This window comes from Castanea sativa, chromosome 1, assembly GCF_040712315.1.
Source record: "Castanea sativa cultivar Marrone di Chiusa Pesio chromosome 1, ASM4071231v1".
NCBI classification, from domain to species: domain Eukaryota; kingdom Viridiplantae; phylum Streptophyta; class Magnoliopsida; order Fagales; family Fagaceae; genus Castanea; species Castanea sativa.
In genome coordinates this window covers 86,601,039-86,616,651 of record NC_134013.1, presented here as the reverse complement: position 1 = coordinate 86,616,651, position 15,613 = coordinate 86,601,039, and the positions used below count along the sequence as shown (strand labels likewise).

General features: G+C 34.9%; 1 protein-coding gene across 1 annotated transcript; it reads right to left on the bottom strand.

Annotated features, from left to right (window-relative positions):
- Positions 1–6,019: 6,019 nt before the first annotated feature.
- On the bottom strand, positions 6,020–15,229 carry LOC142638294 (partner of Y14 and mago). The gene is made up of 3 exons (XM_075812320.1): positions 14,749–15,229; positions 13,457–13,705; positions 6,020–6,485 (listed from the first exon to the last, which is right to left on the bottom strand). The coding sequence occupies exons 1-3, from the start codon at positions 15,079–15,081 to the stop codon at positions 6,342–6,344; spliced, it is 726 nt and encodes a 241-aa protein (XP_075668435.1). The 5' UTR covers positions 15,082–15,229; the 3' UTR covers positions 6,020–6,341.
- Between the last annotated feature and the right edge of the window lie 384 nt (positions 15,230–15,613).

Here is a 15,613-nt window from a genome sequence, read left to right as displayed (position 1 = left end):
GGCTTAGGAAAGAAGCAGATAGTTGTGATGGTCTCAATTGAACAGAGGCCTGTGATTGTTTCATTATAGAATTAAGTTTTTGGTTTATTTCCATTATTGAATAAGAGTTTTCAATTTCTTGGTGCTCCTAAAAATTTAGTAAAATTATCTCTTATAAGATAAAAAAAAATTTGGAATAAAATTGAAGAAAAATGGTATAAAAGAAAAATTCGAAGAACTGTGGTCAATTAATGTGTTCATTAGCCGGCACTCTATAACACGTGGTAGAGTGCTGATTTGGCTATCCCAAGTGTTGTTTGGCGCTCTATCATTCGTGATTGATGTGGTGTTCTTTTATTAGAGCGATTGATGAGGGAGAACTCATCACCAATACTCATATAAGCAATCGTGTATGAAAGTAATATTTCAAATCCTTTTCATACTTGGTTAGATGTAGTTTCATTTTTTGTTAGATTTTTTTAGATTAGATTTTGTTAAATTAAAAAATAAAAATTAGAATATTTCATTGAAACTTGTAAGTTGTACTTGTCAACAAAAAAAAAAAAAAAAACAGTTTAATTTTAGTTGTATTTTAATTATGATTATTGTAAGAGCACGAAATTTAATAGTCCAGGCCCACTGAGAATAGTGAGATTGGAATTCCTAAATCCGGCTCAAATCAATAGATACTTGTATAAAGAGTGAGATGAACAAGTTTGGGTTTCACCCGAGGACACAGATAGAGAAAGAAGGACCAGAGGCCTAAGATTTAAATATATGAATGAATCTTTACAAGCTTGCCCTAGGACATTGTTCTTGGTTGTTACAAATATTATTCACTCTCTCTTTGAGTTACTGTTCTAGATGTGATCCCTTTTTCTCAATTCCCGTTGTCCCTCTTTATCTGAGAGTCTATTTCTTTTATATACTCTATGGCATCTTGCATCCTAACCCTCCATCTTCAATTTTCCCGAATCCCCTTAGGACACTTGTCCCATTAGACTTCTGGTGAAGGTGGTAAGAGGAGCTACTGAGCTGTGGATCTACTATTTAGGTCACTTCCTCATTAATGCAGCTGATAAAGCTGTTGCCAACCATTTAATGCAGAGGAACATGTGAGACTTTACAAAAAACTTCCCACAAAGATCCCATTTAACCCCTGAGGCACCCACCTTCACTCATTATATCCCCCAATGACGCTCCGTCAGTTCCCATTCTCTCCTCGGACCACCTCACTCCTAAGACCATGGATGTTCCTTCAAGAGGAACAATTGAAGGCTACAACGGTGCTTCCCATCTTCGGTCCTCGAGTCCCCACAATTATAAAAATGGGCAATTTATGATTGTTTTAGTTTAATATCTTTAGGTAGATTTGACAAGTCATTTTTGAATGTACACCTTTTATTTTGTATTATGCATCATAACATGCCATTTTTATTTATAGAAATGCTATATGTACAATATTTTCACAACAAATACTATGTGGAAGGTTGATATTGCTTGTTATTGATAGGTAAAAAAGTAATTTCAATTGTGAATTCAAATTAGAACTAGTAACAACCTACCATCTACGATTTGTTGTGAAAGTATTGTGAAAATGTTGTGGATGAGCATTGTGATTTTTAAAACTCTATTTTTGGTTCATACGTTTTGGTGTTGTATTTTTTAGTTCCCCATCAAAAATATTCTCTCTCTCTCTCTCTCTCTCTCTCTCTCTCTCTCTCTCTCTCCAATAAAATCTAGAGAATAAATTATACATATTCAATATAAGTATGATGAGTTTTGATTGTCAAAATAATCTCTTTTAAGAGAATGAATAATTTATTTAAATAAAAATGATACATACATACATTCATTTATTTTGTTTAAAAGTAACAATGTTAAAACAAATGAGTAATTGCCCTGAATATCATTTGTATATTCATAGCTTATATATTTAGAAAAGAAATTAAATTCTATAAGGATGTGGTGTAAAACTCATGTTTTACGCCATCTAATAAGTGATTTCATATCAGCATTTTACTTAAAATTCAATACATTCTACCACACCTAATAACATCTAAATAAATTCTCAATTTGGTTGGATTTATATATGGGTATTAGAATTGATTGAGTGTGATTGTGTTTATTCTTAAATATGTGATAAGATGATGTGACATGTTAGGATTGGAGGGGTAAAACATGGCTTTTACACCACGTCCTTATAGAATTTAATCTTTTAGAAAAACTTTCACTTAAATTCAGCCGTATCAATGTAAATTGAAATGTTACATTAATGTGGCTCAACAAAAGCATAGCAATAATAAATATTATGTTTAAGATTTTAGATATTACGAGTTTGATATATATATATATATATATATATATATATATATATATATATGGATTTAGATTAAGTGCTTTCAATCCAAGTATGTCTTTTCCATCATGCAAGCGCACAAAAATAGATTGAAGTGGACCAAAATAAACCGAAATGATTTGAATGGACCGAATTGGACCAAATGGACCAAATAAGAACGAATGGACCGAATAGTACCGAAGTGCACAAAATGAACTGAACAGGAACAAATTGGACTGAATAAGACTTAAGTAGACATACTGGACCAAATCGGACTGAATAGGACTGACGTGGACAGATTGGACAGAATAAGAGCAATGTGGATTGAATATGATCGAATGGACCGAATAGAAACAAAGTGAACCGAATAAGAACGATTGAACCGAATAGAACCAAAGTAGACCGATTGGGCCAAATTAGACTGAATTCGACTGAAGCGGACAGACTAGACCGAAGTGGATAGACTAGACTGAAGCAGACCGATAGGAGCAATTTAGACTGAATAGAACCAAAGAGGATAGAATGGACCGAATGGCTTGAATAGGACTAAAGTGGATCAAAGTGGATATAATGGACTAAATAGGACCAATGTAAACCGAAATAGAATCAAATAGAGCCAAAGTAGAAAGGGTGGACCAAATAGGACTAAAGTGGGTAGAAAAGACCAAAGTGGACAAAATAGGACTAAGGTGAACCAAATATAGCTAATGTGGACTGAATTAGACTGAAAAAACCAGATGAACCGAATTGACTGAATAGAACTTTAGTGGACAAAATGGACTAAATAGGACCAAAAAAGGACAAATTGGACCAAATAGGACAAAATGGACCAAATAAGACTTTTAAATATTTATCATTTTTATTGCATATTTATGACTCATATTTCTAATTTCTAATGTTTATTTTAGTATTTTTCTTTATATTGTTTAACTCAAAACTAAAGAGTTTAGCCCAAATATAATACATTTTCATACTTTTCAACCCAAAAATTATGAAAATAACATAAAATTTTGAATTAAACTTGAAAAGAACCTACAAAAAGAATCAATTTAAGGCTCAATTAGTCTAAAATGGACTGAAGGAGGACCGAAATTGATCGAGTGGACTGATTGGAACAAATTGGACCAAAGAAGACTTAATTGGACTGAATTGGACCTGTGGGGTGTTCGAGGACCGAGAAGAATAAGAGGCTGGGTATCATGCACCAATTTATTTATAAAAGCACATCTAACCCGAGGAACTGGCCTACCCGAGAAGAGAATGGAAAGGAGACATAGTATCTTATGATAGCCCAACTGGGAGGAATGGAGCCTTAGGAAAGGATCAGCATGGAGGGAGGGATCTTCTTGAAAGGGCATACTTTCCACCCCTACATTAAATGTTTTGTAATAACTTTATCAACTACATTGATGAGGGAGTAACCCCTGAACAGTATTTTCACAGCTAACAACCCTTTCTACCACCTTTAGTAGAGCCCTGATGAGACAAGTATCCAGGGAAGAGCCTTGGGGCGTAAAGGTGGAGAGGTAGATGCACAGAAGGGGGATATATTAGAAAGAAGGAGCTCCACAATGAAGGGAGGGGGGGGGGGGGAGAGATTTTTTGAGAGAAAGAAAATAAAAAGTAGAAAAGTGAACAGTGTATTGCTTGATAAAACCAGGATCAGCCCTATATAAGAACTCTTCCTCAAAAGTGATCGAGGAGAATTTTTTTTCTCATTAACAACTTGATTCATTCTCCCTTGCTTGGGCACTACTTCCTTAACCCTAAGCTTAGCACATAACTATATTGTAAGTGTCTTCCCACCTCTACAAATAAACATTCTATTGTTTGGACTTGGGTTGAAGCACGAGGCACTACTATTCTAAGTAGGCTTGGGCTGCCAAACCATAGCTCTTACTAGACTGAATAGAAATTGTTTAATTTTTAGGGAGAAAAAATTATCTTCAAAAAATTTTAGAGAAAAAAATTATACATTATATTACAATGCAAAATAATTATTTACGCCCATGCATTGAGTGGGTCTGTGACAAGTTTTAATTAAAACTATAAAGTCTTGCTTTAAAAACACAATTTCAATCACATGGCAGTGTATGTACGGTGAGTGTGTAATAAAGAGTGAGAGACACAAACATCCTCTAAATATATAGTTGAGCAAAAAGCTAAGAAATGAAATACGGCTATAAAAGCTAAGGAAAGCAAGGTGAAGTTATTCAGTAACCATCCTCATATATCGTTTCCATACACCATCCACAGCACGGCAAACTATTTCCACTAGTAGTCACTCTTCAAGCATCCGTCCTTACCCCTAAGGAAAGAGACAAGAAAGTTTGTGAATACCATCTATTGGGTGGTCCATGACTCTCCTAGGACAATTTGTTGGGCATTAAAATATTGGGTCCAAAATCTAATAGACGTTTTTTCTTTTTTTTTCTTTTTTTTTTGTAAATAAATAATAGTTAAAAGGGGTTGACTATTTGATTTTCTTATTTGGGCATGACCATAACAACACCTTAATTACTCCCAAGCTATAACCCCACACCACAGTTGTTGATGAGTTAGATGAACAACTTGCAAGTCGGGTATTATATGGAGCCACAACACGCTACTAATAGGGAAAGTCAAACTCATGCGTTGAGGTAGTGGCGAAGCTAGGAAATTTTCTCAAAAAGGGCTGGTGAAATACATTTTTGTGTGATTTTTAGATTTATTACCAAATGTAAAAGAAATTAATGGAAAATTTCAACAATTAGGGGGGCCTTGGCACACCCTAGCTCCGCCTATGCCGGCCTAAGGCATGTTGGCCCCAAGCTTTTACCTATGGATATTACAATTGAGAAATCTACCCAATCCTAATGTCACAGAATCCTTTATCCATACACACAGAAGAGGGAGTCAATGTCCTTGTAGTTGAACTAGTATCTACACTTTGGTATTTTCTAAGGGACAACAATCCCCCATGTTGGTTAGAGGACCAAAAAGGCCAAAACAGACCTTCAAAATTGAAAGATTAGTGCATGGCAAAGCTAGAAATTTTGCCCTCTCTAGTTCTAATAAACGGTACCTATAGAAAAAGCTGCCGTAGGGGATAAAGAATCCTTTTCTTCTTCTTTATCTACTTTTTAATTTATGGTTTGGTATTAGTATTGTTGTAAGAGTGTTTTAAGGATGTTACCCTACATCTTTATTTTCTTTTTAATTTATTTTTTGGAATTAGTAATGTTCTTAGAGTGGATGTTACCCTACAATTGGCCCATCGTTTCAAATTGAGAGAGAGAGAGAGAGAGAGAGAGAGAGAGAGAGGCAAATTGAATGCAGTATCAGCGTTAACATGATACATAATCTTGAGATATTACAGAACTATACATAATTTTCCATGTCTGAGTGTCCCCTTATAGCTTGTAGGAACGTTTCTTGATGCAAAAAGAGAGACTAATAGGAATGGATTTAAAGAATGAGAGAAACTAGAGCTACATTCTATTACATTAGCCTATAGGCCAAGGAAGAAAGAAAGATGGTACTAATTACATGCATGTATGACATGAAGTTGGAATGATCAGACCATTTGGATTACCAAGTAACATCTCCCTATTAACATTAGTTAGTACGAATTTTAAGAAAGATTTCGAATGGATCATATTAACAGAATCGTTTTTTGGGGAAGAGAGAGAATGAGGGGGGGGGGGGGGGGGGGAATTGTCATGAAGTTGGATTAATGTGGTCGACTGAATAGAGTACTAATGAAAATACTAAAGATGAGATGAACAGTTGGAAAATTAGAAACTGAACAAAAGATAATTAAGAAAACACTAGAGATGAATAGTTACTGTGCAGATTAACCCTATGGCTGTGGTGGAACAACTGCGAGAATAGAACCATATGGTCAATCGGGCTGCGTGTGTGACACAGCTGACACGAACAAAATCTAGATAGATGAACTCGTGTTCCCACCATAGAGGGTTTTATCTTTATCAAGAAAGCACCAAGGACAGAAACTACACAGTTTCTCCAACCCAACCCTATTTCATGATGCTGCCATTTCAGCCTTTTTATCTTCCAATAGTTGTAGCTCCTTATGCCAGCCTTCAAGCTTTGTCAATTTTTCCAACTGTTCAGGCTTCATATCTTCTTGTGTGGTTTTCTGCAGTTGAGCTTCTGTAAGTCGAATCTGCAGAATTGAACAAACGTATAGGTTAAACAAAGTTGGACCAAAATGAAGTGACCAAATAAAGCATGAACTTTCAAGCAATATTGGGATTGTTGCTTTTTTTTTTTTTTTTAATGTTTCCACCAGACATGGATTAGAAAACTAGCTGGGATTAAGGGGAGTACTGCCCTCCAATCATCCTCATGCTGCCTCCAGTTGAACCAACAAAAATGGGTTAAATGAGACAACTATTATGAACAACTGATAACAATCTTTTCTTCTTATGATTCTAATCCCCCCTTTTGTGCCAATCTAAAATACAGATCTGACAAGTAGGGGTCATTTCCCCTCAACTTGGTGGTTGGAGGGTTTAGAGTGACAATCTACAAATTAGAAAAGTCAAACCTGTGAAGTTTACTGGATTGGCAAAATTTTAGTTTGTTTCCCTCCAGAGAAATGAACTTTTATAGTTGATAGTGGTTTGAACAAAAAAAAATTGACCACAAGACTTGCAAGATTATCTTGTGTTCAAAGCAAGTGAGCAAACAGCATAGTATATATATGTTTTTACGCAATACTTCATTTTGGAGAGTTTGCCAATAGTGAGTCTCCATATTGTCCAATTGTTGTGTAAGTTTTCAGATTTGCTCCTAGAACAGAAGTACTGAAAATAGCCGAAAACACCATTTTGGATTCCTAAATATTGTTCACTACAATGATTTTTGATTCACAAATTTTAGAAAATTAAAAACATAAAACAACCAATCAAACACAAATTCCACTACTTCTCTGCCTTTTTGTTTATAAAATTAGAACATAGTTTTTTGAGAACTGCTCCAATCAGGCCCTAGAATGTGGGTGTGTGTGGGAGGGGCTCACACGCAACAGTGAGTCTTATATGGTTTTGAAGATCGTGTCTGTCATGACCCAAAAAAAGCACTTGGCACTATACTTAAAAGGACCAGTCAAGTTACTATTAGAGTTCCCTGTAATTGCTTATATAAAATTACTATTAAAGTTCCTCGTAATCGCTTATATAACCAAGATCTATTTAGACCATAAAACAAGGCTGGCCAGCCTTTTCAAAATCCATTCAGTTCAAGGTTGGTGTTGGTAATAGAATTATATTTTGGCATCATGTGTGGTGTGGGGGTTGTACTCTCTGGGAGGCATTTCTGGAACTTTATAGCATTAGTTGTAATAAGGGGTCTTCTATTGAGGATGTTATGCACTTTCCTAACCAGAGGCTTCACTAGGATCTTCAATTTTCTAGGGATGTCCGAGATTGGGAATTGGAACATTTTTACACTTTTTTGGATCTTACCAATTTTATGCCTCTTAATGGTGAAGGTCATGACAAACTTTGTTGGAAACCAACAAGGAATAAGAGTTTTAAAGTGAGTGAGCACTATTTCTCCCTTTCCTCTAATCCTAACACTGTTTTTCCTTGGAAACTTGTGTGGCGTTCAAAGATCCCTCTTAGGGTTGCTTTCTTCTCATGGACTCCCGCACTAGGTAAGATTTTGACTCTTGAGAACTTATGGTATAAGGGTGTCACAGTTGTAGATTGGTGCTATGTGTGTAAAAAGAGTGGAGAATCAGTAAATCATTTTCTTTTTTATTGTCCTATTGCTTATGAGTTATGGCCTATGGTGTGAACTCTATTTGGTCTTCTATGGGTTATGCCGCAAAGTGTTATTGATTTACTTTCAAGTTGGCAAGGTTCCTTCGGTGGACATTGAAGCATTGATTTACAAAGGGTTGTACCACATTGTGTCTTATGGTGAACTCAAGATGTTTTGAGGGGAACGAACAGTTTATTTCGTAACTTCTATCTCTCCTTTTCCACACCTTGCTGGAGTGGAATTCGTCCTTTAATCTTTTTCCTTGTTCTAATTTTTAGAAATGCTTGATCATTGTAATTTAAGAATTTGATGTACTGTTATCCATGTACACCCCCGGTGTACCTGGATTTTTTATTAATACAATTCCGTTATATATCCCCAAAAAAAAAAACCAAGATCTATTTAGTTAGCACCCAATGTGGGACTCAACAACCACTCACTCAACACATACTCATACCACCCAATCAAATTAAGTCTACACTATCTAGAGCACCACAATCTCCCCCATAGATGTCCTCAACCAGTATTGTGCGGCAATACCCTCAAGTCTTGGCTTTGATACCATTTATCATTGCCCGGAAAGTGCTAGTCACATTTACTCTATACCCTAACCAGACTAATCAAGTTACAATTGGAGCTCCTTGTAAATTTCTTATATAAAAAGGATCTACTTAATAAACACTTAATGTGAGACTCAGCACATTCCCAAACAACACACACTCATACAATCCAATCCAATCAAATCCACACAATACGGGGTATCACAATGTTCTAAGAAGTACAGGATTAAAGAAATAATTTCAGTTTTTAATTCATGAGTTATTGTTAGTTTGTAATGAAGGGAATATTTAAAATTTTCTACAGCCCTTGCAAATTAAGGATACTTGGTTAGTTGAATCGAGTTTAGAAATTTCTATTACGGTCTCTATATATATGATCATGTACTTAGAGATTTTTAGATTTGATCATACAAATTTGAGCATTGTGGTTTCAGAAGGTATGTATCCTAGTGTGATCTTTCTTTTTCTCTTTCCCTCTCTTTTCTTCTTCTCTTTCTCTTGATTACTGTTCACGTGACTATTGACAGTCCCTGACACCCTGTTCTCTCTTTTCTACCCCAAGTTTTCTATAACATTTAGCGACCAAATAGCCTATCAACTGATCCTTAAAGTCCCAAACACATCCGCTGTGCAGAAAATCCCTACAATCTGCTTGCTTCAAGAAATCTTACCTTTATTTTCTGTCTTTTTTCAAACCCTAGCTCATTTTCACTCACCTGAACAAACCCTAAAGCACACATACAGATTTTTGTCAGTCCTACAACAATAAATCTACCCTTATTGTTCCCCATTCAACAGTAAATGGCATACTGCATTCCTGGTTCCTTGCCACACACCATAACGATCTACATTCAAGATAACTGACCATTGAAACATATAGTACTTCTGAGATTGACACTTGCCAATATCAACAATACTCTTTACCTGATTTACTTCCTTAAGCCTCCATATTTGGTTCAAAGTGTTTCTTTGGAAATCATTTTCCTTATGCCTAACTAGCTGCAATCCATTTGACACTCTATTAATGGGGTAGATTAGTTTGAGAGAGACTTCAACTCTTCATGTTAGAAGCCCATCACTTCAAAAGTAGTAGCTTGTAATCAAAGACCCTTGCCCCTATATTAATATCTGATTTTAATTGCCTGTCAATAACAAATGAATGGTCCTGTTTCAGCATATATATTTCCATCCATCACCACCTAGCTTTGGTATCACTCACCATCTCTGAAGGACTTGCCTCTAGCACATAGCTCACAAGTGCAATTTCCCTCTATTCTTACTTCCTCTTACACTTATTTATTGTATTCTATGGCTTTCTTCCCACTGTTCTTGGACATGGAAACATATTGCAAGTCCAACCCTTATTCCCTTCACTTGATCACTTTGAAAAACATCTACAAATCGAGGCTTTTACTCAAATTGCACTCTTCAAGATAGCAAGACCAACACCATATCCTACATACTTATCTAGTTCTAACCCATAACTCTCCTAAACACAGGGCCATAAGATAAATTGAGCTACTGAAGCTTGGCTTGAGATTGTGCAGCTAGTCATTTGATCTACTTCTCCACTTGTAGACAAACAAGCCAATCTTTGGGAACAATTACCAAGCACAACTTGAGATTGGCTCATTTAAAAAAAAAAAAAAAACCCTGGCATCCACATGTCTCTCTCTCTCTCTCTCTCTCTCACACACACACACACACACATTTTAGTATGCTTAGTACACACTAAGGATAAACAACAGTTTTTCAGCCAAGCCAAATACATTAAATCAGATTATTTTCCTTAAAGTATTACGCTAAATTATAGTTTCCCCTTTTTTAAAAAGGCCTCTTCCCCAGAAAATATCATTTTAGAAGCGTAGGCACTGTCCAAGATAGCCTTTTTTTTATCTAATACACCACCTTGAGCAAGATCATTACAGGCAATCCACTCAGTAATATCAGACCATAGAGAAGAAGAACTAAAAAGAAGGAAAACAAAGGACTGAAGGACAGGAGGAGTAGAAAAGAAAAGACACAGATAAATACAGCAGTCAGCTCATAAGTCACACTGAAACAAACATTACATGATGAAGAGGCAAAAGCAACTGGTCCTCATGATTCCTCATTTTACACAAACATAAATTGGTAAGAGCCCCCCCCAAAGTTTGATCATGTGCACAGCTATCACAAAATTCTGAACTGATAACTGGTCAAGGCTTTTATGATCCTGATTTTGCATTTAATTTCATATATTAAGCAACAACTTTCTTAGTAGAACATCCCAGACAAATTAACAAACCTTTAATTCTCTTATAAAACACAAGGTCAGCGTGCAGATTGCAGCCAAACATAACAACTCTAAAAAAAATCAGCAGTAAACTACATCTCTTGCAACAAAGATTATTGTGTGTGAGAATGCCACTACATTCTAATGCAGAAAAAGGCAAACTAGACCTAATGGCTTAACTAAATATCAGCCAATGGAAAATAGGAAAGGAGAAAGAAAAAGGCTACACTATTTCTGGCCTAAAAATAAAAACATTTCAGAGTGCACAATGCTGGTACCTAAGTATATCACAAACATCTTCACATGCATAACTAAACAAGCCTAATTGCCAGGCAAAGTAAAAGAAATACCATTTTTCCTTAAATCATCAAATAAATACCTTGCCCATTGTCAAACTTAGTTCATATAGTATTCAGATGTAAAGAGCGTACCGTCATATCTAAACAATTTGAGACAGTGCTGCCAACACTGATAAAATAGGCAATTCCTACTTCACATGCAATATGTAATTTTTTTTTTTTCCTTTTTTGAAGTTATAAATGTACTCAATGGGTTTTGAACCATGCCCTCACCTAGGAGGAAATGTCATTTGAGTTAGAGCTCATTTGGCACATGCCATATGTAACATGTAACCTGTGAGTGTTTAATTATAATGTAATTCACTGATTGTACACTCGATCTATCTGGAACAAACTGAAAAGAAATAAATTCAATCTATTGTACTTTATGGAACATTGAAGAAATGAATTCAATAAATCCATTTCGCAAAATTATCCTCGGTGAGCAAATAACAGGTCCAATATATCTTTCTGTGTTTCTTCCTTTCTTTCCCTTAAATATAAAAAATCCAAATAGTCTAAAACATAGAACTTGTAGTAAGAAAGTTTGCAAAAGAATGTAAATAAATATAGAATTCAACAACTTCCAGAGTAAAAACACACCCACACTTCAATAAATCTATTTTCCAAAATTATCCTTGGTGGGTTAATAAGAGATCCAATGTATCTTTCAATTTGTCTTCCTTTCTTTTCCTCTATTTTCTAAATGGTGTTAAAAATTCATTAACCCCAAATAGTTTAAAAAGTAGACACTGAAGTAAGAAATGTTACAAAAAAATGGTAAATAAAAAGTAGACATTGAAGTAAGAAATGTTACAAGAAATCTAGTTTCCAAAAATTATTCTTACCGGGTTAATAAGAGATCCAATGTATTACTTATCAAAAAAAACAAAAAAAAAGAGATCCAATGTATCTCTCAGTCTATCTTACTTTTTCTTCCCCTCAATTTTTCTGAATGCAATACTAAAAATTCAGTAACCCCAATAGTCTAAAAAGTAGAAAGTGAAGTAAGAAGTTGCACATTTTTGAAAACATACACACACACATGCCACAATTTTTCTAAATGGAATATTAAAATTTCATTAACCCCAACAGTCTAAAAAGTAGATATCAAAGTAAGAAAAGTGGTAAAGGAAATTAAAATTAAACAACTTACACTTAAATAAATCTATTTTCAAAAATTATCCTTGGTGGGTTAATAAGACTATAAGAGATCCAATGTATTTTGGTGTTTCTTCCTTTCTTTCCCTCAATTTTTCTAAATGGAATATAAAAAATTCATTAAATCTGGTAATCTAAAAAGTAGAAATTGAAGTAAGAAAAGTTGCACCTTTCTGTAAACGCATGCATGCATGCACCCACCCACCCTTCTACACACACATGTATTTATCATCTGACCAACTGAAAATTATGTCAGAAATTCAATATGTATATTATATTTATCACAACTATAATATTTTCTGTAAACGCATCAAATAGGAATCTATTAAAACATCTACATTCAAATTAGTCACACTCAAAATTGATATTTCGGTTGTCTTCTTGTTGTCTTATGACCCCAATGAACAAAAATCGTTAAAACAAAAAGAAAGGAGAGATGAGAGAATCAAAGGAGAAGGATTAAAAGAAATAAGACAAAAAGACTAATTTTAGAAAACGTGTGCACATGTTACAAAGCTATTACTTTTTTATAGGGAGATAGAGGGGGAAGGGCAAGCGGGGTTCGAACTACAAACATGGGCATCACAAAGGATGCCACTACCGTTAGGCTATCACTTGAACCTTCACATTGTAGCCTACTCTCTAAAGAAAACAATTAAAAAGCTATATTTTTAAATTGTTGGATGCAACAAAATCTGGCCTAATCGAATAAATTTACAAAGGCAAATTCACATGTTTATGAATTGAATGACAGACACTGATGAAATGATTCAATACAATTCATATGATCATACGATACATGAGTATCCCTGATACACTCTAATTTGATGCATATTGATAAAAAAAAAATTAAGATAAAAATAATTTTCCCCATGCAGAATTTTATTGTTTATCAATATCATACAATATGCAGTGTGTATCAATATCATACAATATGCAATGTGTATCATATGATACTAACAACCACGAACAGAATATGAAATGAAATATAGTCATTTCTATTTGAATGGAAGGCTAAATGCATGAATTCTACCTTCTTTTTAAGTGCGCGAATTCTTTTATCAATATCTTGAACAGGATTTCCTGAATTTGAACCCTCCGTTGCGTCTAAGGGAGGGGTGATTACACTAGCATTTGCAGAAACGGCTAGCTCATTTATCTGAGATGTTAACTGCTCGATAGACTCTGATCCATTACCTAAATCTTCATCAGGTGGTGCTTCTTCCAATTTTATCTCCTCACCTACTGTTTGTTCCATGTTCTTACCCTTTTCAAGAGCAGCCTGGATGATAAATCAATCAAAAAAACCTGCATGAGATTAGTAGGTACTGGATTTATGAAATCATCACTCAATGCAAAACAACTACACTTTAACAGTCCTTTTGCCCCATCAAATGTGCTTTACAAAACGAACATAACGCACTACATGTTACCTAGCTGGGCTTCAGGCATAAAGCCTAGATTCATTTAATAACACCAGGTATCCTAGGGCATGTCAATTCCATGTACATGAGTTTTCACTAAGCATTTTTTACCTTACAAAGGTATAGCTATTCTTATAGCTCTTTATTTATAGATACAATAAAATTTGAAGCTAAAGCATCCATTCGGGGCAATACACTAATTGGTTTTCGTGTAAGTAGGATTCAAACCCAGGTGTCTTGTACAACACAACAATAAGAGACTTTACCAGTTGACTTCAACTATTCTTAACGTCAATCAATGCCAAACCACTATACTTTTTCAGTCCTTCTGCCCCATCAAATGCATTTTACAGAATATCCGAATACACTAGGTGTGACCTAGTTGGGCTTCAGGCTTGAAATCGAGCCTAGATGCACTTAATATACCAAGTATCCATTCCATGTAAATGAGTTTCCACTAAGCATTCTTCACCTTACATAATAGAATTCGAACCTACGGCATCCAACTCAAACCAAGACACTAATTGATTTTTGGTATAAGTGGAATCCAAACTCAAGTCTCTTATATAACATGACAACGTAAATAAGACTTTACCAGTTGAACAAACCACTAAAAACAATATTTTTTTTTTCTATTTAATAACACCAAATATCCTAGAGCATGCTTTCACTAATCATTCTTCGAGTCCAGTTAGGCCAAAACACCAATCAGTTTTTAGTATAAACGGAATTTGAACCCGAGTCTCTTATACAATAACAGGACAAGACACTCTACCAGTTCAACTAACTAAAACTATCCTTAACTACTAACTAGAAATTTAAAAAAAAAAAAAAAAAAAAAAAAAAAAAAAGCAGGTAAGTAAGTAAACAGCAAAGTTTTATAGTAAGAAAGAAAAGGAACCTGTAGTCGCTTTTCCTTCTTTCTCTCGTTTCTCTTAACGGACTTAGTCTTGGGCTTTAAAGAAGAATTGGAGTCAAAATCAGGATCATAGCCAGGTGGGCCCAGTTGGGGCTGAGAGGCCATCTCCTTTTTCCAGAGAGCTCCTTTGGATTGATAAATGGCGACTTCCTCTTGAGGAACGTACCCAGCCCTAATCCGAATGGGCTTGCGGAGTGTACCGTCGGGCCTTCTTGTCGGGGCTAGAAGTCTCTCCCCTTCTTTTAGGGTTTTGCTCAGCTCCGCTAATCGATTCAACTCTTCTTCTCCAACACCACCTCCATTGCTGTTCGCCATGATATGATACTATTATTATGGCTTCCTTTCCTTCAGATTTGCTGCTTGTCCGACCCGACCCTCTTTGATGCTATGCTACTCTCGTCTTCAATAACCTTTTTTTATAAAACACAGACGGTTTTTTTTTTTTTTTAATTATTTTGGGGTTTGGTTAAGCCCAAAAGGAAGCATTATGAACCCAAGCTGACCCAACCTATTTTTTTATTTTTTTTTAATTCATAAACCTTTGATTCTACCCAAATAAATATATTATTAGACTTTGCCAAGAGATTCCAATTAATATGCTTTTAAAAAAAAAAATTAATTAATATACATTTGCTGTATTGTAAATTATTAGCCCTTTGATTCTTAAAAAAAAAAAAAAGGTAATTTTCTAAAAGACTTGCAGCTCAATTAGTATTTTTTTTTTTTTTTTTATATAAGGTAGAAATTCTACACTACAATAATCTATATATTTGTGTGTATGTGTAAAACTTTCTTTTAAAGACTGGAACCCCAACCTTTGTTTCCACACTTTATAAACAGTTATCTT